The 25,018-nt window shown below is 37.7% G+C and overlaps 2 protein-coding genes across 2 annotated transcripts; one reads left to right on the top strand and one right to left on the bottom strand.

Annotated features, from left to right (window-relative positions):
- Positions 1-1,380: 1,380 nt before the first annotated feature.
- On the top strand, positions 1,381-10,214 carry LOC116304637 (protein SGT1 homolog). The gene is made up of 12 exons (XM_031714400.1): positions 1,381-1,509; positions 1,597-1,645; positions 2,032-2,122; positions 4,039-4,108; positions 4,645-4,715; positions 5,265-5,342; positions 6,259-6,299; positions 6,661-6,746; positions 7,775-7,871; positions 8,179-8,286; positions 8,776-8,896; positions 9,572-10,214. The coding sequence occupies exons 1-12, from the start codon at positions 1,487-1,489 to the stop codon at positions 9,877-9,879; spliced, it is 1,143 nt and encodes a 380-aa protein (XP_031570260.1). The 5' UTR covers positions 1,381-1,486; the 3' UTR covers positions 9,880-10,214.
- Positions 10,215-10,849: 635 nt separating this feature from the next.
- On the bottom strand, positions 10,850-24,691 carry LOC116304626 (uncharacterized). Its single transcript, XM_031714389.2, has 13 exons — positions 22,903-24,691; positions 21,634-22,257; positions 21,035-21,414; positions 20,098-20,233; positions 19,637-19,853; positions 18,973-19,310; positions 18,083-18,312; positions 17,050-17,357; positions 15,992-16,312; positions 14,972-15,116; positions 13,558-13,849; positions 12,432-12,750; positions 10,850-11,653 (listed from the first exon to the last, which is right to left on the bottom strand). Exons 1-13 carry the CDS (start codon positions 24,494-24,496, stop codon positions 11,200-11,202), a joined length of 5,358 nt encoding a protein of 1,785 aa, XP_031570249.1. The 5' UTR covers positions 24,497-24,691; the 3' UTR covers positions 10,850-11,199.
- Between the last annotated feature and the right edge of the window lie 327 nt (positions 24,692-25,018).

Genomic DNA, 25,018 nt, shown 5'->3' with positions numbered 1-25,018 from the left:
GATTGGTTTTTACTTTTCTTAAATGATATAGTGTGGTTTCCAAAGCTTCCGTACTTGCTGAAAACGATTTAAATCTCGAGCTTTTCACAGCGCTGCACAGCGCAAAAGTAATAAACATAATATTTTTAAAAACACTTGTGCGATAACATGTACTGAAACTAATTACGTATGTAACGTATGTTGGAATGTATGTCACACAGACACGACTGAGGAAAGGTGCACGCTTATGCGCATGACCATCACATGGGGATTTTATACCAGACTCTATGCAGAAGGTTTGAAAATCTGTCGTTTAAGTTATCGTGGCTGTTTTTATATTCCAAAAACTTTTGCGCTGAACTATGGTTTACAGCCCCATTATTTTGATACATTTCGAGAGATTCTTGATGCCATTCCAACAGAGGAAGGAATATGCCTTCTGTTAATCTTCTGGAGAACTTGCCCAAACACGACTATAAGAGGACCATTAAAAGAACACTCTTTGATTATTGCTTATCTGATGCTGAACACAACTCTGACCCCGACCCGTTCCCTTAAGGCATTTGCGAAAGCTAACAAGCCAAAACATGTTTGTGAACGTAGATAAAGGTGGTAATTGTTTTCATAGTGGGTGACAAATGGTCAGAGCGATAATTGTCAAGCTAAGACCTGGAGTGAGACACTACTATGGACTTTTAAGAGAGAATTCTTTTCGTATTCAAGCAGTAAGCGCCAAAAACTATTTTGTTGAAGAAAGACTGTTGCTCAAGGCTAAAATCTTGCGGTTTTTCAGAAAGTTTAACTTGTTTGGAAGTGGAGATGACCGATAAAAGTGGAAGCAAAGTGTTAACCAAAGCAAAAATTTTATTCGAAAATGAGGTTTAGGGCTTCATTTGCTTATTTCCCATATATTTTCTATAAAAAAGCCTGACAAAGCAACATTCTAACACAAATGCAACAAAACATCTATGTACAATTGAATGAAATACCGCTTCAAAGAGGCATTTAAAAAAGGTTTTGAGCATTAACCCAAAACGAAAATTGGGATCAAAACTCATACGAAAGTCTAGTTTTTGGCGCTTTTTGCTATTATTGCTCATTATTGAAAAAATTTCCTCTTAAATTGACAAATTTAAGGCTTAAAGGGGTGGATTCCCGAAAATGAGAAAAAGAAAGTCACGTGACTTTTTTCGCCATCATGTTGTAATGGCTGACACGTGTCCTGGCATTTTCCACCATATTGTGTTAGTCTTTCCTACAGAAAAGAGATAAAATAATATTTAACATATGAAATTTTATTCAATTTTGCACATTTTGCCAAAATTTTGACTCTTAAAATTCTCTCACTCTCAGTCCTTCTCAACTATAATACCCCGATCAACATACGAAGAATGAGTACGAGTAAGTCCGCTGGTCAAAAGATCGTTGAGCCCGCAGGTTCAACTATCCTAAACTTTTCTGCTTTTCTATTCTGTTATGTAGTTTTATTCCTAAAATACCCGTCATTATGAATGACTCAGAGCTATTCAGGTACGCTATAAGCATGCTGACATATTATTCTTAACGATCTCCTCTAAAATATATTGTTAACGTGTTTTTTTCTTGGGTTTTTTTTAGTGAAGGAAACGAGGCATTTGTTGACGAGAATTATCAACTTGCTCTTCAGGTACGTCATATTTTTCTTACTTTAAACTCAAAATGTTCCAGGATAAACGAAGATTAATTTTGAATCCTAGATGATTTTGATAATTATAGGTATAGATAGGTCTAATATGTGTGATGATGAAAGCTAAATACAGCATTGTATCACGTACAAAACCTGGTTGCACATGGCTGTCATTTGTCGACTATTTTTGTGTTTAGAGTGCAAAAATACTAAATGTGTGCAATAGTTATCACTATATTTAGTAGTAAATAGCACTAGTTAAACTAAAGAAAACAATAGAATTAGCATAAGATTACACTATTAAGTGATATTTATGTTGCACACATTTAGTGTTTGTACTCCAGTACAAGCTTGAAACAGTAACTTTATTTGTATTGTAATTTTAGAAATATACGAATGCTATTGAGCTGAATGGATTTAACCCAAAATATTACGTGAAAAGAGCAACAACATACTTCAAGCTTGGTAATTTCAGAGGTACATGTATATATAACTTTTTAATATTTTGGGCTAGTTAAAATTATTTCTCATGGCCTGGTCTACTAATGTACTTATAAGTCGTATACAGTAACAGGTCTCATGATCCTACCCACACTAAAATGAATTAGTTTCACGTTACACGATTCCCACTTTAACATAACAGTGCTGCACTAAAATCATCATATAACATCACCTTTAGGGGGTATTGTGTTGGGTAATGTACTCTAATGCATACATCCCTGAGTGACTGATATCTACATCTACATTTTGTTGTCAGCAGAAACTATACATTAAGTTATCACGCTAACTATGGGAAAATTAAATAAATAGATAAATAATAATAAATAAAATATAAAATATAGAGTATATAGAATAGCCTAGATCATAGACGAGACATGCCCCCTGCCACCCCGAGTCCCACGCCCGCGCAGACAGACTTTATGGTCTGTCTTAGTGCGCATGCCCAAAACCCGGAGCAACAGAGAAACATGTCCCATCCCCCAATCCAGGCCACTCCATATAGATATAAAATATAAATATGAAATTTATTAAAATAAATAAATAAATAAAAAAAATTAAAAAAATAATCTAATTTCTAATGAATTCTGATAGTTTCACTTTAAAAGTCTGGAGTGAATTAGCCTCCACAATATCAGCAGGTAAACTGTTCCATTCAACAATAGTTCTTGGAAAGTAAGAAAATTTATGTACGTCCTTATTTGTCTTAATACTTTGGTACTTGAATTTATGCGAACCTCTAGTTCTAGTTTCTTTTGCAAGTGTTAGCCTAGATTTATCAGTTTCAATAATGTCATGTGTTACCTTGAACATAGTTGTTAATCTTGCCTCCTTACGCCGGACACACAAAGGTTCCCATCGTAGATGGTGCATCATTGAGGTGACACTTGAAGTGTATCTATAGTCTCCAACACAGAATCTTGCTGCACGTCTTTGTACGCGTTCCAATTTGTCGATGTCACATTTATAATGAGGATCCCATACGGTACATCCATACTCCAACTTTGGTCGAACCAGAGACCTATACAGGGTACACTTGACATCTCGATTACAAAACCAAAAATTTCTCTTAATTAAGTTCAGCACTAGTGTAGCTTTGGATGTAATTTCTTGAATGTGGTAGTTCCATCGTAACTTGTTGTCTAATGTGACTCCCAAGTAAGGATGCACATCAACATACTTCAGAACTGATCCACAGAAAACATATTCTTTGTGAGGTGGAGATTTTTGTAAGGATATGCTCATAATGAAGCATTTATCTGGGTTAAACTCCATCTGCCACATATTTTGCCATATTTCAAGGTGGAAAAGATCAGACTGTAAATTATCCATGTCGTCATTACTTGATAGAGGAATATAAATAAGACAGTCATCTGCATATTCTGCACAAGGTACCCTAGTTAGCTCATATGATGGGATAAAAATACTTGGGTTATGAGGTCATCAAGGCACATGACCTGTTAACCTAACACCATGCCAGGCTGTCTCCCCCAGGTCTAGACTCATTAATCAGTGATTAATATCCACGTAACATCACCTTTAGGGGGTATTGTGTTGGGTAATGTACTAGCAGTAATGCACAAGCTCTCACCTCGATTCTAGTTGCTCATTGGTTTGATTCTTGGACTTGAAATAGCGTGTGACTACGCACAAGGTTTATTGGATCTGTGGACCCTGAATTAAGGTTTTTTCCCCAGGTTCTCTGATTTTGTTCCCATATTAAACCCTACAAAAAAAAATAAATTGGGTTAGCAGTGCACAGCGTGCTAACTCTGGGTTAGCATGCTGTGTGCTGACTTAGATCAGGCCAGGGGAATTGTTTTATGGTATTGATAAAATTTAAGTGTGTAAATGGCCCACAATATTTAAGTTACTGACACTCTTTTGGTGGATAGATGCATGTACAGATGCTAATGTTGCCATAGACCTGGACTCAAAGAATATCAAAGCTCATCTAAGAAAAGGGTATGAGGACAGCTGTATACACCTATTTCAAAAAACGTTGTCATCACCAAAAGTGATAAGAGATAGTCATTTTGACATGGAAATGATTTCATCGATACAAAGAATATTGAATCAGACATTGAGGTTCCATGTTCTTGAGGAAAATAAGAAGCAGAAGAAACACAAGTCATTCAAGCTATTCTTGGATCTTAGAATGACCTACAGTATCTCCTAGCGCTTTTCACCTAACGCCTATCACCTTTGGTGATTACAACGTTTATTGAAATAGGTGTATACAATGTCATATAGAATTCACTATCTTCCAGTTTTCCTCCCTCTGCAAAACCTAACAAGCTAATTCCTATTTGATCTGCAATCTAGCTGTGCTCTGACTTGAATTGACCAGCTTATACATGTAGGATGTTTCAGGGTATTGATAAAACTTAAAGTCAGAATTACACAGCATGAGGAGCAAGGAAGCCCCTGGCAACAAGATACACTATTGAATTACAGTTGAACTTTGTGTAGATCTGGATATATATTCTTTCTTTTTCAAGAGTATCTCTTTTCCATCTGGGTGAATTTGCTGATGCAAAGCAAGCATTTGAACAAGGACTGCAAATAGACAGTGAGTATCCTACATCTGTATTACTATTGACAGTCAGAGTTTTTTGTTTTACTTTGACTATTTGTCTCTAATTCCACTTCATCATATGGTCCAAGTAAAATTACTCCAAATAATTATAAGAATGATAGGAGGTCAGGTTACTTCCTTTATGTTATATATAATTATATATATATGTGGGGTGTAGCAAGTGTTGCTAAGGATAGCAATTTCAAATGGCTTCAATAAGACAAAAGTTTGGAAAGCACGAAAAAATCAGCATTTTATTCATAATCTTTGAATCAGCTGTCATCAGAAAATATTTTTCTGGTTGATCTGTACTTATACACAGTATTATTTACTGCTTACTTAATTAACCTCTTCACTGCTTGTGGGTGCAAGACAAGACACATTTTTCTTATAAATATTTGTCACTCATTTCTGTAGCAAATTCGTTTTTATGGGAATGGGACGGCCCATTACCAACCCTCCTCCTTTCTCAACCGGGCTTGGGACCGGCTTCGGCAGAGTTATTGGCACTTACTTTTAATCTATATTGTTGAATATCTTTAGATGAAAATATAGAAATGAAAACTTGGCTCTCAAAGTGTAATTCAGAGCTGGGCATCAAAGACAGTATCCCTGAGAAAAGTAAGTAGTCTGATATAGTTAATCAGAGATTCTATTCTATTCTAGATTCTTGCCCTACTGTACAACTATTTTATTATGGGTAGCATGGGTGGCGTTCGTGGCTAACGCTTCTTCTTTCACCGCTGTGAGTCCAACGGGTCGGGTCGCTGGTTTGAGCCCTGCGGTCGCCACATGTGAATTGAGTTTGTTTGATGTGTTGTACTCTCCTATGCTACGAGGGTTTTCTCCGGGTTCTCCAGTTTCCTCCCTCCGTAAAAATCAACATGTGAGTTGAGCGTTGTGTGCATAGAATATTAAATGTAGTGATAGTGCACGTGAGTGAAAAGCGTCCCCAATTATTTTATTTAACAAAAAAAATTAACAAGAGGTACATGTAGTTGCAGCTTTTAAGATTTTGTCATTTTTTTAAATCAATAACCTCACAATATCAATCCTCCCATGAGTACTTCCTGAGGACACTCAACTTGGAGGTGATCAGAATTAATAATTAATGAATGCAGTTGGGCCATTATATTACAATAGCGCAGCGCAACCGTGACGTCATAAAAACATAGACAAAGGCAAAATTCGGACAAACAAACTTACAAGTTTACTTTCAGCAGATAATTTTCACAGCCGATCGCAGTTGATCTTAGTTTACATCTGTTATTATTGTAACTTTAAGTAAAAATGATAAAATCGGTTCGTATAATCCTCGTAGCGGAATGCAATGTTTGTCTGAATCTTTAAGCTATTTTTAGAATCAGTTCGCTGCGCTATTATTGTAATATGGTGCAACTGCATTCATGACACACTTTGATTTATTACATCCCCCCCCCCCCCCCCCCCCACCTGAAAAGTAAAGGTAAAGTGTATTACACACAATGCTAAAGGTACTATACTAAACTTGCATATATTATATTATTCGATATTCTAGAGCAAGAAAGAGTTGAACCAGCTGGAGAGGAGTCTCCAAATGTAGGTTTAAAAAATGATATTGTAGTATTGCAATTATGTCCAAAAGTTTTTGACTACACATATTTAATGAAGCCATTTACATGTAATAAAGTAAAATCTAAAGAGGAAGCTACAATATATATATACATTTACATGTATACTGACTTTCAAGATAACAATTGCCCTTGAGATTGAAATCATCATTGGCTGTTTCTGCCAATTTAATGAATCTTGTACATGGGTAATCAAAATATATGGGTTAACTATCAAGTATACATGTATCAGAAAGATTGAAAGAAAAGATTGTCTACTTTTGTAAACTGTAAAATGAATTTGAGTGCTCAGTGAATACTCCATGACTGTGTGACTACTCTTAACCCAGATCTCAGCAAAACAAGATACAGAAGGAAAAGAAGGACAGGAGGAAGATATTAAAAAGAAACAGGAAGAGCAAAAAATACATGTTAGGTACAGTACTTAATTGAAGACTGTACCCCGCGGGGGGTACTCCCCTATATTCGCTATACGGGTACGTCCCGCCAAACAGGGTATGGTTTTCAGCAATTCTACTCTGGAACAGGGTATTTAAAATCGTGCTTGCTCTGGAACAGGGTATATGAAATCATGATCTCTCCTCTCTGGAACAGAGTTTTCAGCGATCTTGCTCTGGAACAGGGTATGAATTTCAGCGATTTTTACTCTGCAACAGGGTCAGGGTTCAGAGGGCTCAGCGGCACATCCATACCCTAAACGGGCAAGATTACCCCCCCCCCCCCCCCCCCGGGGACTGTACTGTATATTAAATAGGATTTACAGTACCATTCCGATCCATGGTGGATGGAATTCTGGTCTAACCCATTTGCAACTGACTTGATAAGGCTGCCAATTAGAATTCAGAAATTCATTTTTGTGAAGGAAAAAAAAAAAAATCAACAGTAGAAAAGAGAGAACCAACAATCAACTTTACTCACATTATACAGTACCCGGGCATTACCAGAGCAAACCATCCACAACTGGTATTAGTTTTGACTGAGACATTTTCAGTCACAGATACAAACCCATCTGTGAGTTAATTAGCCCAGAGGTTGTTACAGGGTTTGATTAGTGAGTAGCAGGAGTTCCCTGATGCACCCAGAGGTTGTTTCAGGGTTCCAACTGTGAGTTAGCAGTGCCCTGACTTCGATTAACCCAGAGGTTGTTTCAGGGTATCGAATAAAATAACTAATTTGAATAATTGGATTTATAATGTGATTAGATTTAAAACGAATAAAACAGCTTTTCCATGCTCTATTCAGTAATAAAGCACTTAGGAAGTGCTATAAGCACTCGAGAAGTGTGAACTTCTTTCATGCTTACATCATTTCCTGCATGCTTTATAACTGAATGGTGCAGGGGAAAAGCTGTTTTATTTGTTAAATGTATTCTATTACTTACAGTACATAGTTTGCTTGATGTCCTTTTAATAAAACACTGATTTTTTCTGTCTTTTAATGCAGACATGACTGGTACCAAACAGACACTCAAGTAGTGGTTGCATTGATGATCAAGAATTGCCATGCACAGAATGTCAATATTTCTTACCATGAACAAGCAGTAAGTGAATGTCAAGTGAAACCCTGGAAAATGACCATTCAATAATAATAATAATAACAATAATAATAAAGAGTATTTTATATAGCGTCAATATCGCCTGGCTTCAACAATGCTTTACAATACATTGATCATGATAAAAGAAATTTGCATAAAACTGAAAAGGAGGTTTATATTTGAAGCTAAAATCAAATTTATTTAAAATATTAGTTTAAATTGATCATTAAACTTATCTAAAACTACAACAACTTCAATGACATTAGTATTAAATAAACAAATTTAAATATTTGTTATTTATCGTTCTTCACAGTTATCAGGTACTGTTAACATTCCTACTGGGGGAGAATACAAGCTGGATTTTAACTTGGCACATCCAATCAATGTCAAGGAATGTAAAACACGAATTCTGCAGTCCAAGGTATGTTAAGTCTGTTTGATGAACTTGTTAGGGGAGAAAACATTAGACAGTTTAAGGCATCTCTCTTACAGTACAGCCCAGATGTATGTCATGGTAATGCGCATGTAACACTAGTACTCGTGTACCCCATTAACAGAATACACTCGTACTAGTAGTTGGTAAGTAAAAACAACAACAAATATCTCATAAAATACAGGCGAATAATAAAAACATAATCATGTCTGCCATTTGAAGGAAAAACGTGATGATTAAGCTGTGTATTTGTGATTACGCTGTGCATAAGTTTTCAAAGATGTTTAGGACTTACTTTACTAACGTTAACATAAGTTTGAAAAAAATGCAACTTAGTTAGAAGGGCAGGGAAATGGCAAAAGCGACAGTGCAGCAAAGGATGAGACAGTATTTTTTACGATAGAATAAAATGAAAATAATCCATACTCTTCTTCCAGGCAAATCATTTTTATGATGTTTTTTGACCTTTTAATTTAGATTGAGTTAAAGCTCAAGAAAGCACAAGCCATCCACTGGACAACACTAGAAAAAACCTCTGAAGCCACCAAAGTGAAGAGTTTTCCAACAGCAACCACATTACCAACAGCATCCACATCAGGTAAGGCATACTCTATAAACATGCATCCCTTCCTCAGACTAGTAATATCTCTTCTCTGTTTGCAATGTACTGTACGACATGAGCGGCTGTCTTGTATAGAGTGTGTGCAACAATAGGTGACTCAAAATCCCTTGAGATATGAATAACAATGAAACAGCTGCCATCTTGGTTGATCTAACAAGAGAAGCTAATGAGGAATGTTTTGTTATCGTCAACCAAGATGGCAGCAATGACGTAACATGCACCTGCTCTATCAGTGTATACACGTATGTAATGTACAATCATAAGCCGGAGGGGATAGCAATCCATAAATCCTTTGGAACATTTTGAATTCATATGCTTACCACTAGTGCTGCATTAGAACAGTCTGACTTATACATCCACCAGTGTTTGCATCTAATTAACATTTTCATTGTTAAGTTTGCAAAGGAGTTTACTTGATGTTCATGTGATATGATTCCTAAAATTGAATTGGCTTGAATTGATGGTTTTCAACCGTTCCCAATAACAAAAGACACGGCAACCATGTTGGAGGATATAACAAAAGAAGTCATTGACAATTCTTTTAAGTTCCTCCAACATGGCTGCCATGAAAACCGTCAATACTCATTAGTTATTTATGAATTTAACAACGTTCCCAGTTGTTCTGACTTAAACGTTTCCAATTTTCCATAGAATCAAAAGAAAGTATTGATATCGTTCACCAGTATCCGTCATCACGCCATGTTGTTAAGGACTGGGACCGTCTAGCAGCCGACATCACTAAAGATGACGATGATGAAAAACAGGAAGGTGAAGCCGCTCTGTCGGCACTCTTTCAAAAAATCTATGGTGACGGTGGAGATGCAGTGAAGAAAGCCATGAATAAATCTTTTATAGAGTCAGGTGGTACGGTACTGAGCACAAACTGGGAGGAAGTGCAGAAATCAAAAGTGGAAAGAAAACCACCAGATGGGATGGAATGGAAATCATGGGAACATTGAGTAACATCTGTCAATCTCTGCTGGTCAAGAATGCTTCAATGCACTACATTGGCTTCCTTGTGCTACATGTACATTACAGAACTTTGAATAAAATCAGTTGTGAACATTGTTAACTTCAATGAGATTGTTAGTAATATGGTTAGCTACAGGACAGCTTTTTATTACAAGAAAATCAGTAAAAACTATACAATTTCCCTCCAGCTTCTGTAACTTGACTGTTTTAACGTATCATGACTACAGCATTGTTTCTGTAATTTCAAGCCTGCTATTGTATTGAGATCTAGACTGTCTAGTATCTAAGAACAGTAGTATTAAAAATAAAATTATTCAGTGTTTTTTTTTGTCATTATATGTACTCTCCTTTCCTACCAATTATAAAAATAATGATGAATCTATTTAAAATTCAAAAGATCAAAAACAGTTTTCCGTGTTTGATACTCTGATCAAAGCACGCGGGATGTTGGGAGAACACGAGAGGAGCGTAGGAAACCACGACGCGTAGCGGAGTGGTTTCCAGCTTCTCGAGTGTTCTCCAAACATCCCAAGTGTTTTGATCAGAGTATCAAACACGGAAAACTGTTTTTGAATTGTTTTATAAAATAACAAACTCGCGAAAAGATCGAAAAAAAGCAAAGTCTAAGTAAATTCTCCCTACGTGCCGTCTTATTCAAACTGACCAATGAGCGAGCGCGATAGATTAAAAATGACGATAGCGTGTTTCGATACTCTCATCAAACATGGTTTTCGACCAATCATAGCGCGCGTAGTATCCCAATTATTTTATAAAACTTATTGAAGAATGATGACTGGATATTTAATGGTCATCCCCCACCAATAGTAATATACCGCCTATATCTATCTATTTTTCTAATAACTGATGTACAGTGAAGGGACTAACAACTTTTGCACTTTCTAACCAATGTCCCATGGTCCACTTTCAAGACTTGATGGGCGGGGGGGGGGGGGGGGGGGGGTGGAGCACAGGGAATTTGGATGGCTCTTTAGCATAAAAACAAGTGCTTCTGGCAGTGTGTACTATCTTACCTAAATCTGTACAATCCTGAAACTTTTGGTAGAAACTAGTTGAGAATGGTCTAGAATCGCAACTCCACAATTATCTCCCTATTATTTACACCATTTGCTTTGCTGAGAGTGAAGTCATTAAACCCATTAAATACATTTATTATTAGTCTAATACACATTAGTAGACCCTAATTCCCTTGTTTTCTTTTGTGTCTATTTGACTATCATCTTACACCTTGACTTATAGCATTATTTATTTCACGGGTTAATTGTCTTCACTCTATTAAACAGGCAAAGCTATCTTCTTATATAGCGGAAAAAAATATAGCCTAGTGATAAGGCAACAAGACACATGCCTGGGTAGAATAATGATATACTGCTGCTCGTATTCTCATCTATTATGTCACTTGCACTATCAGGACTATCTTCATTACTAGCAGCATCCTCTCCAGGTAGAGTTTCATCAGCATCACTCGTAGTACTAGCACTAATGCTAGAGTCATTCAGGGAAACATCAGTGGCAACATCGGCCACAGGACTCCAATGCATGTGAGATTCATCGATAGAATAACCTACCGAGGTATCAATATCAGTGATAACACTGCCTGCATGAAAACCCTGAACCAGATCACTAGAAGTCTCAGTAGCTGGACTATCAATAGTTTTCCTAGTATCAATGTGTTGACCTGCTAACGGTTCAGTTGTTGATGCTTCTTGGTAATGACCTTCCACTGTAACCACTGTGTTCTCACTATCGTAAATAAAAGAACAAAAGAGAAGTTAACAAAGAGGACACACTGCAGTACTTGGGAATAGGACGTTTGCATGATGTCATTTTACTACAACTACCAAAATGCTTTGAGAATTTCCTTATTGCAATTTGTATTGCCTCGTGAGAATAGTTAGACAATTGGTGCTACTTAACTAAACAAAACAAAGAGTGCAAAGGATTCTAAAAGTTGTAATTAATGACACCCTAATGCAAATGTCCTATTAAGTATCTATTACACTGCTGGCAAAAAAGTTAACGTAAACTAACGATTAACACGTCTTAGAGCGTTTTCCATGCTTCTGCTACCTTCACAACTTCCAGACATCTTATTCTAATCAAAATATTACTAATGCAGACTGTAAATAGATCTCTATCTTGGGTGTAATGTTTTAAGATCACGTGTCATTCTCTTGAAAATAGATACAGCTCGTTTGAGTTGTAACTTTTTTCATGTGTCTTGTCATATGCAACCGTTAAACAAAGAAATGATACTCTAGGGAATGGCACGTGGTCTGAAATGGGTCTATTTGGTGATAGAAGCCAAAAGACGAGAATGTGTTCCGCTCCCGGTGTTTTCTGAGTTGTAGAAAACTCCTGCAGAAACATAAAAAGCTTTCCAAACAGTAAACACTTGGAAATGTCCTGGTTCTGTTCGTTTTAAAAGAGGTACAAGCCACTATGTAACCTGGTATTCAAATGAAAAGCTACAGGCCAAAGTTCAAAGTTATTGTGCCTCCTATTCTTGCGAGAATCTAACCTTTCTGATGCAGATGCTTCGGGTCTAATTATTTTCTCTAGACGGTCCTCAAATTGTTTCATCAATGCTTTCATCCCTTCTTCACAGCGAATCTCTCTGAGTTTCTGCATTAATAAATGTAAAGTCGGCTTTTTATGCGATATCCAGGTTTTAAGGAAAATAAAGCATAGATCACTTGAAGTTCCTTTCATTTTCTTTATGAAATTACACTTGTCGGATAGGTCGACTTTTTGAGCTAATTTGGTATAGTCTTGCTTAATGTACTTTGATAGAGATCTTGCAGTTTCAACATCAAAGGATTCTTCGACTACTTTTTTCCCTGGTGAGATAGAGAAAAGAGTCCAATATAACTTTGAAACAAACAAACAAATAAATAAACAAATAAATAATAATCTCTTTATTAAAGTGTCTAGTTGTTCTAGCGCTTTCGCACTAATTGGGGACACTTTTCACTCGCACACACTACCACTACATTCAGTATTCTATACACACAACTCTCGACTCACGTTGTTTTTAACAAACTCAATTCACATGTGGCGCCCACAGGGCTCGAACCCGGCACCCGAACCTTTTGATCCACAGCAGTCAAAGGCGACGTGTTAGCCGCGTACGCCACCCATGTTACCCAAAGAAAAAAGAAAAAAAAAAAAAAAAGGAAAGGAAATAGGAAAGGAACGACGCAAGGGGTGAATGAAGGAACAAAGGCACATTTGAACAAAGGAATGAATGAAGGAAGAAACAATAGAAGAAAAAAGGAAGGGCTGGAACGAATGAAGGAACAAAGGAAGGACTAATCGAAGGAATGAAGGAAGGAAGGAAGGAAGGGAAGAGGAACAAGCAAATAAAAGAAGGTTGAAATAAAGGAGGGAATGAAACAAAAAAGGAAGTAAGAAATAACGGAAGGAAGGAAGGAAGGAAGGAAGGAAGGTAGGTAGGTAGGTAGGTAGGTAGGTAGGTAGGTAGGTAGGTAGGTAGGTAGGTAGGTAGGTAGGTAGGTAGGAAGGAAGGTAGGAGAAAGGTAGGTAGGAAGGAAGGAAGGAAGGAAGGAAAATCATGGGAGAAAAATTAACATCGATCATAGCTTGCAGTAATAATGCTGGCAATAACGTCTCGACACATGACCTACCTGCTTCAAGTACTTGTTTGATATGGTCTATACCTCGAGATTGATTTGAGATCACAGCATCAAAGGCAGATTGCTGTAAATTAGTATCATGTGAAACACTCTGAAAGAAAAACTCCATACTTTCTTCGTCACTGCTCTTAATATCATACGCATTCTTGGCAATGTCTCCAAGTTTTTTAATACCGAACATACTTTGAAGGACATCTTTGGGTGTTTCGAGTAGGCACCATTTGTTATCAGGATCTTCCAGTGGGACGCCATAGAACTCTAGTGGCTTTAGCTCTTTGATATCCTTAAAATCAAATGCCAGATATGAGGAAAGAATCCTCATTCACATTTTCCCATTGGTCCAGAGCAATGCTCCTTAAGCCGCTATTACAAAAAAGACGATGGCCATGGCCACCATGTTGGGTGATATAACAAAAGACATGACCACCATGTTGGATGATATAACAAAAGACGTGGCCACCATGTTGGATGATATAACAAAAGATGTGGCCACCATGTTGGATGACATAACAAAAGACATGCCCCCCATGTTGAATGATATAACAAAAGACATAGCCACCATGTTGGATGATATAACAAAAGACATGGACACCATGTTAGATGATATAACAAAAGACATGCACACCATGTTGAATGATATAACAAAAGACATAGCCACCATGTTGGATGATATAACAAAAGACATGGACACCATGTTAGATGATATAACAAAAGACATTACCACCATGTTGAATGATATAACAAAAGACATGACCACCATGTTAGATGATATAACAAAAGACATGACCACCATGTTAGATGATATAACAAAAGACATAGCCACCATGTTGGATGATATAACAAAAGACATAGCCACCAAGTTGGATGATATAACAAAAGACATTACCACCATGTTAGATGATATAACAAAAGACATGACCACCATGTTAGATGATATAACAAAAGACATAGCCACCAAGTTGGATGATATAACAAAAGACATTACCACCATGTTAGATGATATAACAAAAGACATTACCACCATGTTAGATGATATAACAAAAGACATGGTCACCATGTTGGATGATATGACAAAAGACATGACCACCATGTTGGATGATATAACAAAAGACATGGTCACCATGTTGGATGATATAACAAAAGACATGACCACCATGTTGGATGATATAACAAAAGACATGGTCACCATGTTGGATGATATAACAAAAGACATGACCACCATGTTGGATGATATAACAAAAGACATGACCACCATGTTAGATGATATAACAAAAGACATGACCACCATGTTAGATGATATAACAAAAGACATGACCACCACGTTGGTTGATGCAACAAAAGACATGGTATAAAAAAAACATAGCCACCATGTTGGATGATGAATTGCACAAACATAAGAACTTACCTGTTTTACAGGTGGTACATCGAAAGGGATTTCACAAATACATTGGTGATCGACCAAGACTCTCAAGAAACGACACCTAAACATCCCATCTTCATCTTCTATTTCCACATCCATCGACTTTTGTTTCTCTTTCTGTGAGCTAAACCTGAACAACATCATAAGAACGATAATTAATTCTTTTGCATAGATAGTGCTCGTCACTCCCCAATGCGACCCGGGTACGAATCCCGGAATCGGCATCATATATGTGGGTAGAGTTGCTTGTTGGTTGCTTTGAGGGCTTTTCCTAAAATTCCAAGAGAGTTCAACAGAAGAAGAGTCAATTTGCGGAAATATATATTGTTAAATCCACGCATCCCTACCCGCTGCGTAACAAAAAACCACAATTTGGACAGATCTTTTCAACTACACAAGGTTATACCATGACAATAAACTTTTCTCTGCAGGTTTTTGAAAACTATGCATTATAGGGCTGTTACGTTGTGAGCAACATCACGAGTATCTATAAATTCAGAATGGTACGAGAAGATTGTGCGATTTTTTGTTTACAATACACTCCACAAAACTGAGCAACTTAATTGGGACTCTACAGAGTACAGTTTTGGATTTAATTGTACTCCTCTTGACCAATCAGAATCGAGTAATTTTGTTGAGTGTGTTATAAGATACATGAACAGAAATTCCTGATATGAAGAAAAAACATGTCTGAAAAAGTAATGATTAGGGACTGTTCATTATTTATGGGGAGGGAGGGGGGATGGTGATTGGGTAGGATGGGGCAAAAAAAGTTTAGCTGCTCTATATAGGGGGGGCAGGAAAAGTTTTATTCTACTGGAGGGGGGTATATAAATTCATAAATCATCATCAATCATCAAAAAGGCAAACGCTATTTAATTAAGATGAGAGGACGACTTATGTGGCAGCATAACTTTTATGTGTTCCGCAGAACCATTGAAACTCTCGATAATCAGCCAATCAAATAGCCTGAAAAAAACATTCCAGAGACGTGGTTGTCCTTACTTGATGTAAAACGGCGAGTCGTCCGAGTCCTTCGTCGGGTATCTTTGTATTGGACCGGTCAAATCAACCTGAATTTCCTCTCCATCGTACAAGTCCTCTTCGGAATCGTCATTGCGATTCCTCCTATGCTGCTTCACTAGATGGGTTGGCACTGCAGTGTATGCGAGGACAGCTTGGCCCTTATGGTTACGAGGCCTACACTTCACGCAAAATTGAGCGCTGAAAGGCGAAAAACGACAAATGCTGGCAAACTGTTCTTTGGCTTTGATTAGGAGTTTCTGGAAATCTTGTTTGATGTCTGAAATCCAGATGGGCCAGAACCTGTGGATGATAAAAAGAGGGGAGAAAAGAGTCAACTGATAGTTTCTTATGCGGAGGGGTTAGGGGCAGAGATTTAGGTAATCACGAAAGGAGATGAAAACAGGGCTAGGTGGTCTTGACCGATTGACGACGCATAATTTGGGTAGTGAAAAGGGGAGCCGATGTCGTTTTTGCGCTTAAAACACTTCCAGGGGATGCTTTCAATTATGATGACTTGGAATCTCATTTATGTTGTATAAATAAACTACAGCTTTTCATTTGATTTTTTGTGAAGTTCGTAAATATTTAAAAAGACAATACTGTATGTCTTTGGAGTCAAATGTGGAGTAGCGGTTGCGATTCCCAGAATTGACATCATGTGTGAGTAGAATTCTTTAGGTCTCTCCCTTGATTTGAGGGTCTTTCTGGGTTCTCCAATTTCCCTCCCTCCGCAAACACACTCAATTTCCATTCAATTTGTGAGTTAGCCATGTCCTGTCTTCAATCAGTCCCGAGGTTTGATCTGTGAGTTAACTGTGTTCTGACTTACATTAGCCCAGAGGTTGTTTCAGGGTTTGATCTGTGAGTTAACTGTGCCCTGACTTTAATCAGTTCAGAGGTTATTTTAGGGTTCGATCTGTGAGTTAGCCGTGCCCTGACTTTAATCAGCCCAGAGCTAGTTTCAAGGTTTGATAAATTAAATGTAAAGGATTTGAAATGTATGGGTCTTAAATCAAGAACACCAAAATATAACTTACATGGAAAAATGTCGCACCTGGAGAGAGATTTTCTGTCCATCTACAGACAGATTTGTGGCTGGATTATCTGTAATGTCCTTCCATTCTATGTCGCTATTTCCGGAATGTCTATTGTAGAGAATCCGCACCTTACCGCGCCTCGAATCCTCTTCAATGTGCTTGCCATACCACGTAAGGGGATGAGGAAGAGTTATTCGTATTGGTTTAAGGATATCGATGGTTTCAGTCTGGCTAGTTTGAAGGTAAAGAACTGGACCACAGCTAAGACTGGGTGAGTTAAAAACGGTGAAATCTGGAAGTGGATGGACCTCGAAAAGAACAAGGGAAAAAAAGCTGTGTAAAGAAGCGAGACTGAGTCAAGAAGTCAAGAAGGTTACCTATCCTCTGTCAACCAGGAAAGTGAGCCTTGTATTGGCAGGGAGGTTACTGATCTAGCTTTGGAACTGGCTATCTTTATAAAAATGTTGCCTATCATAAGGGGAGGGGGAGGGGGAGGGGGGGTAAGATAGTGACAAAGCAGATTATATAAATATAGGATGGTAGTGAGGTCAGAAGAAGCCTCCAACTTATACACGTGTCCTCAGTTAGCCGATAAGCCTTGAAGGTCACAGTAACCTTTCTCTGATAAAAGTATACAAAGCCAATAGCACAAGCTTATGGTTATCTTGTACACATTGTTTATGTAACTAAAATATTGTCACCCTTTATATACCTGAAGATGGATTAAAGGCTCGAAAGCTTGGGTGAATAAATGTAAAAAAACGCAGATGATACACAAAATATTAGACCTTCTACATGGTTTGAAGCCGGCCCTGAGTTGGTGTGACTGGGTAATTAAGCCCACGACCTGTATCCAGGAAGGTAATCGATTTTCCAGGTGATTGGTCAATACCAGGAAATACTGGTAGAAATAACTCATCCAGTGACACAGGTAACTGAGAAAGGACCCCTTTTGGCCCATGCAGGATGATTAAGGAGTTCTACTGATGGCTATCAAATTCTCTCAAGGGTTTGTGAAGCCAGCTAGCCTTACTTTCATATCTATTGACGTATTCTTTTTCACAGTGTTCTTCTCCAACACCAGTTGAACCTCAGGGAACACCGATGACACCAGGGTACTGCCAGCTGGTCTAGCAATGAGGACGTCTTTAACCAAACGACTTGTGACACAAACAGTACTGCAGTTCTTTCTGGTCAGCAGTACTGCGGGTAGATTTATACTTCCCAGTTGTTTAGTGAATTCGTTTGCTAAGTTTTGCACATCTGAAACAATAAAAGGAAAAGCTTTGTTGTAATAATAATGGGAGGTTCTTATATAGCGCATCTATGCAACGTCTCAATGCGCTTTACATTTATGACCAGTGGAGGGCTTTACAGGCTGCATATTAAGTTACTTTTAGCAGCCGTGCAGCTTACAATCATGAGTGTTTTTTAGTACATTAGTCTTATGCCTCCAGACAGGGATAGGCTGTTGAATTCATGGGAATAGAGTAGAATCAGAGGTAGCGAAGTGGTAGGGTATTTGCCTCCCTACAATAACACCTCTGGGGTCTCGATTTCTGGACTTGGCATCACAAAAGAACTGAGTTTGTTGAGGTTTCTCTCTTGATTAGAATGTTCTTCTCTGGGTTCTCCAGTTTTCCTCCCTCCTCAAAACCTAACATGCTAAATTCCAATTCAATTTCTGTGAGTTAGTCGTGTCCTGATCACCCAATGCATAATTATATAATTTCCCACTTCAGACCACGTGTCATTCTCTTGACAATAAGACTCTTTGTTTGAGTTGCATCCATATTCGTTATCATATGTCATCTCATATGCAATAGTTAAACAAAGAAATACTCTGGGTAATGACGTGTGGACTGAAATGGGAAAATATAACACCCACCCAAGCTAAAAGGTCCTATCATTAAACATATCTACCTGATTCGTGTTGGATGTTGATAAAGTCATCCACTTCCTCCCAGATCCCTAAATTTTCCTTATATTCTCTAACTGCCACCTCGTATCCTTTAGTCTTCATGGATCCACTGTGTGGAATAAGAAGACCAATTTCCTTATCAAAGACAGGGTTGTCTGCATCTAATGCCACTACCATACTGACGAGAGATTCTGTTGGTTCTAATGGGAGATGATTTTCTGGTTCTTTGCACACATGGCAGGGAATACTGGTATCTGATGGTACTGTTCCAGGCATGAACAAGATACGAACTCCAGTTTCCTTGATATCCCACTGACAGCCTTTTGCTCCAATGACTTGCCTGAGAACCAATAAACAAGTCTACTCATGATCTGACATATTATTAAGTGGACAACTTCAATCTGGACTTTGCCTGGTGTCCTCTGAAAAATAGGTGTTGGCCTCAAGAGGTACGTTATAAAAAATATAGGAAAAAAAGTTTGGGACCATGATGCAACTAGCTAGGTGTCTAATAAAAGGTGTCAGCTGAATAGAGGTTTGCTTTACGATAAATACAGTGGTACCTCTATAAGCAGACACCCTCAGGTCCTTGCCTGGTGTCCACTGAGTAAAGGTATCACTCTAATAGATTGTTATTCGTCATGTTTAAAAAAACCATACATGTACCTGTCAGAAACCACTCTTTCTTCTATTTCAATGTCTGCAACATCAATTGTCTCTCTTTCTTCTTGAGTGGTCTCTGAAGATTTCTGATCTGTTGTCTGGCCAGTGGTCCATGAAGGTACCTGATCTGTTGTCTGGACTGTGGTCCCTGAAGGTCCTTGATCTGTTGTCTGGACAGTGGTCCCTGAAAGTCCTTGATCTGTTGTCTGGACAGGGGTCCCTGGAGAAAACCAGTTTGGTCATTCATTTAGTTCTAATGCCTAATTACTTTCCAGTCATAAATGAGGATGCATAGTAAGGTTCTTAGTATCATAATTATAATGATGATGATGATGGTGATATAACACTATATTTACTGAGGATATAACAGTTAAAGCTAAGCTTTTTTCCAACCTGTTCCTCCAGGATGTACTGTACAGTATGTAGATTGAACAAGAATAAGTCCCATTCATTTACAACTGCACCTGTTACATAATCCAGATGAGCTGCTGTATCATCCACTGATGATAATGATTTTTCTTCCTGCCATTCCTCCTTTGATGATCCTTCCTCCTTCTCCTCCTCCTCCTCCTCCTCCTCCTCCTCTTCATCTTCTGAAGTCTTAAAAAAATTTCAGTTAGATAAACTTTGCCATTTAGTAATCAATGTACAGTATATTAGAAAAAAATTAAAACCACAGTTTGATCTAACCCTGATACAAAGGTCTCTATAATGATATAAGCTTGGGCATGGAAGTTAGCTACAGGCTGTAGTTGCATGTTGCAGAAGGAAGAAAACAAGGAGAAATCGGAGAACAAAAAAATTTAAGAATCAAGGGAGAGGCCTTTACCCTCTAGTCACATGGGATGACTCAAGTTCAGGAATCAAACCCAATGACCCTAGATGTGAGTGAACTCCCTACCACTACCACTATAGCACCTTTGAATCTCCAAAGTTAGTAATGTTCACAAGCTAAATAGAAATGGTTTAACCCTTTGACTACTAAAAAGGCCAAATCAGGCCATTACAAAATCTGCTGATTTTCCTGAGTTGGCCAAAACAGGCCAAAAATTATCATTGTGCTTCATCAGCCTGTGTCCACCCAAGAAAATACCCTACTGTAACCTATTGTTCAGTTGTCATACTTAAGGTATTATTCACTCAAAATCCAGAAACTTCACATAAATGATTGTGGGCACAATTCTTGGTCAACTTTCTGAATAGCTTTAGGAACACAGGCAGAATAATGAGGTTGGACCTTAGTAGTCAAAGGGTTAAAGTGAAAAACAAAAAACAAATTCTGAGAAATAAATTCAGTTATACTATGAGACATGCCTTATTTGAAAAAAATTCAAAAAAAAAATTGGAAAACAATTTTGCACTAACTTATTTGCTCTTACTTATTTAAATTTAATTACTTACCAAAACGTCATCATCCAAAGAGCCCTTCTGCAAAGCCTCTTCATGTCTTTTATCTTCCAACTCTGCTTCTTCAGTACTGCCACCATTGTTTTCAATCTTCTTGATCACTCTGTCCCTAACTGGGCTTGTTTCCCCTTCAGGTAATGCTTTTTCCATCATATAGGCCTTGTAGAAATACTTGAGAGCTTTGTCAATGTCTTCAAGTTGTTCATAAGCAAGCCCCACCTGGTAGTAACTCCTTATAGTGTCAGAATCAATACCCAGTAACTTTTTCCTGACAAACAATGCTTTCTTGGCAGTCCTCAGTGATGATTCATAATCTTCTAGATAGGAGTAGGTGTTGCTCATGTTCCGGTAGAAGATGGCTGTATTGATGTAACCTGAAATATAAACAGTAATTAATGAAAATATAATAATAAAAAGGTAAATTATACACCGTAAAAAGATGAAAAAACTGACATTTCAGACATTACAGTAGTTCTTCGTTGGAGTAAAAGAGCCTCTTTTTTTTTTTAACTCTTTTACTACAACGAAGGACTAGCGTCCAAAACGTCAGTGACTTAGCTCATACTAGTTTTTAGCTAGTTATCTCTTCTAACCTGAAATATGAAGCTTTTTCTCCAAATCCAAAGCCTCTTGGTACTTTTTTAGAGCTTCGTTAAACTCCTGAATATACTTTTCCGTCAGTCCTTTCCTGTAGTAGAGATTAGCATCTTCAGCTTGCTTCTTCAGCTTGCTTCCCATTTGTTCATGAGTAGCGGCGATTTGATTAATATACACTGGCATATCCACATGCTGTTGCCCACTCAGCCGCTGTCTCATTTCAAGAGCTCTAGTGTAGTATTCACATGCTTTCTCGAGCTCCTCCAAGTACATAAAGCAGTTTCCAATAGCATTAAGGGTGCGAGCAGTGTCGGTGTGATCCTTGAGCAACTCTTCTCTGATTTTTAAGCTTTGTTGGTAAAAATCCAAAACTTCTCTCCACTCAGCCTTTCCGCAAACCTCTCTGCCCTTACTTGCACAGTCAGAATATAGCATTTCTCCTTTGGCATAGAGATAGCTGCTCTTGGCTAGTTGATATGCATCAAGGGTTTTGTCACTTAGTTTATTGAGAGCTTCTTTGGCTTTTCCCAAAAGTTTCCTTGCTTCGGACTTCCCAGCTGTCTTCTCAAGTAGAACTTGTATATGCATGCATACTAGAATGGTATAACAAATCCACTCACCTAATAAACAGATGATGAAAACAACAAGATGATGAATTAATTAATTAATAGACTTCATTTCTTAAGGGGCAGTGGACATTTTTTGGGTCATTAAAAGACAGGCTTAAGAGTGCCAGGAATCAAACAAACGAGGGCTCAATAAAAAATTTTATAATTATAATAAAAAGAATTTTGTGAATGGAGGGGGCATATTGCCAGGGCATACCTGGAAACAGCTAGAGGACAAGGTGAAGGACAGGGCTCTGTGGTGTCCAGATGTTGTTGATGACCTATACCCCACGATCGGTGTACAGGCCTAAGAGGAACAATGGAGGGGGTATTTTTATGCAACAATGGAGGTGAGGAGTCAGATTTCAGATTTATTGTGCGAGTTGCAGTTATGTTCTGGTCAACAAACCCCTTTCACTCCCTCCCAAATTAAAAATGAACAGTCTGAAATTGAGTAGTACATACAAGCATACATAAAATGAATGTATTAAATCTAGGGTCTTTCTTGGTGTACTGCTTTATTGTACAGGGTATTTTTTAGCCCAAAACACATTGTTCTCTGCTTGCTTTATTGCCTTCCTGGCTTAGGTTCCCCGCAACACCAAGAAAGAGCCGAAATCTTAACATACTGTACTTCTAAAAGTTTCTCAAACATACCCTTCTTCTCTGCAATTGCGCTCCATTCTCTGAACAGCTTTTCTCTCTCTAGACCAGGAATCAAAATCAGAAACAGGTCTGCTAGAATGGTAGATTCACTGTAATCACTTGAAAAGTACAAGAACCCTCTTTCAAATGATATCTCAATTGCAAGTTTTAAGTTTAACCTCTCTTTTTCAATGAGGGAATATGCTCTTACATAATCCTCGTCAAGAAGCTGAGCAATTTGCTTTGATTTTTCCAGGTAATTCTTGAAGAATGTCTCTTTAGCATCGGTAATTATGTCCTCATAGTTTTCTTTCTGGGATTGACTTATCATGAACTCATTGATTGATGGGTGCATTTCGTATGTTGTTTGATCAATATTCGTTAGAAATTTTCGCACCGTTAGTATATCAAGATAAAACTTCGTTTCATCTTTAGATTGTTTAATCATCTTTACTGCATCTTCAATGGTAAACGGCCCTTGAAATAGTGACAGCTTAATGGTTGCCTTCTTGAGCTCTGGCGTGAAAGGATTTTCAAAGACTTCACTAAAAATATTGTTATCGTAAGCATTAGCATATATGTCTTCCTCTTTTTCAGTTGCTTTTTCTTTTTCAGCTGGTTCTTCTAAGGCGTTTAGTACTTTTTTCAAGTGTTCAATATTTAGGAGACTTTCTTGCATCAGCCCTGCAACTAGATTCAATTTCAGTGGATTGTTTTTGCAAAGCTTACTGATTTCATTCTTCTCTTCGGGAGAAAGCGAGAGGTTTGACTTTTCCAAAACCGTAGCAGATTTAGCCTCATCCAATGAATTAACCTTGTAGTTAACAAATCCATTTATTTCATCTGGTAAGGGGATGCGTGATGTTAGTAATATTGTTAATTTTCTGCTTTTGTTAATGTGTTCAGCCATTCCCCTCAAAATCTGAGTAAAAGAAGCCTTGCTTTCCTGCAACGATAGCTGAGATAACACCTCTTCAGCATTATCAAGAATCAAGATGGTACTCTTCTCTAAATTTTCAATGGCCTCATACACAAATTCCATACAAGGGTTTAGAACCTTTTTGGAATCCAGAGCATGTAAAATGGCAAGACATACTTCCTTTTGGCTATCCATATTTCGCAAATCAACTTTCTTTTTTATTGCCACTTGGTTTTGAGATGTTAAGAATTCTACAACTTTATCTGCTAAGGTAGTTTTGCCGACACCAGCGTCTCCATAAAGGGTCATAATCATTGTCGTCCCATTTGTCAAATTATCAACAACAGCACTTACATCATTTTCTCTCCCGATAAACTCAATCTCGTTTTCTTTCTCCTTCATACTTTGCTTCTTTAAGCTCTCCATCCTCTCTACGATGCTTGGTTTATCTTTAGCGTAGAACTCCAGGAAGCCAGTCTTTTGAGGAGTTATCCTGCCTTGATCCCTAAGTTCTTGTAAGTATGGAAAAATATCATCATGTGGTAGTTTCAAAAAATTCCCTCCTAAAGTGTTCTTTGTGAATGCAATATCCTGTTCAAGGTATATCTTTGAGTAATCTCTGGCTACTTCTTTTATTATTTCGTCTAGTTGGCTGTAAGCAGGTAACGGTTCAACAACCACCGCCATCTTTGTTGTTGAAGGAACTAAAAATTGAGCTTAATTTTTCAAGATATTTTCACAATCTTTCTTCATGAATCCATAATTTTTGGCTTTTGTAGAGGAGAATAGAGTAATAACTAAGGATAACTCCTTTTGTTGATCTGTTATGGACCCTTTTTGAGCATTGTTTTACCAAACACCTGAAGCACGCTATGCATTATATGAGACACGCCAAGTTCTCAAAACTAATAGTAGCACAGGGAACCCAATACAAAAAGCCAAATCCTCATTCCACGTTGGAAACCTTACGTTTTCAAATTTTCTACCGCCCAAAACTTCACAGAATTGTAAAAAAATAAATAAAAATAAGATAGATTAATACATCAAAATAACCTTAACTTTAATTCCTCCCCTTCAAAACGTTTTATACCCAAGCTAGACCAGAATGCGCCTCTTCCACTATACTTCTCGTTCCCAGAGGCCGCGCTATCAAAAATGCTATCTAAATGATTGAGCGTTAAATGTTGATTAAATTTTATTTTATTTTTT

This window comes from Actinia tenebrosa, unplaced genomic scaffold (assembly GCF_029948245.1).
Source record: "Actinia tenebrosa isolate PJP-AT-01 unplaced genomic scaffold, QUT_ActTen_1.0 PGA_scaffold0__85_contigs__length_37466705, whole genome shotgun sequence".
In the NCBI taxonomy this organism is placed as follows: Eukaryota; Metazoa; Cnidaria; class Anthozoa; order Actiniaria; family Actiniidae; genus Actinia; species Actinia tenebrosa.
Note: the sequence above shows the minus strand (reverse complement) of the source record. Positions and strands in the feature narration are given on the sequence as shown.

Bases quoted from the DNA above. Each gene is read 5' to 3' on its own strand.
- LOC116304637 (XM_031714400.1), top strand. From the start codon at position 1,487: ATGAATGACTCAGAGCTATTCAG. The intron at 4,716-5,264 runs GTGAGTATCCTA...GAATATCTTTAG, and splicing joins ACAAGGACTGCAAATAGACA to ATGAAAATATAGAAATGAAA. The intron at 8,287-8,775 runs GTATGTTAAGTC...CTTTTAATTTAG, and splicing joins CACGAATTCTGCAGTCCAAG to ATTGAGTTAAAGCTCAAGAA.
- LOC116304626 (XM_031714389.2), bottom strand. From the start codon at position 24,496: ATGGCGGTGGTTGTTGAACCGTTACCTGCTTACAGCCAACTAGACGAA. The intron at 21,415-21,633 runs GTTAGAAGAGAT...TTTATATTTCAG, and splicing joins GAAAAAGCTTCATATTTCAG to GTTACATCAATACAGCCATC. The intron at 15,117-15,991 runs GTAAGGACAACC...GATGTTGTTCAG, and splicing joins GACTCGCCGTTTTACATCAA to GTTTAGCTCACAGAAAGAGA.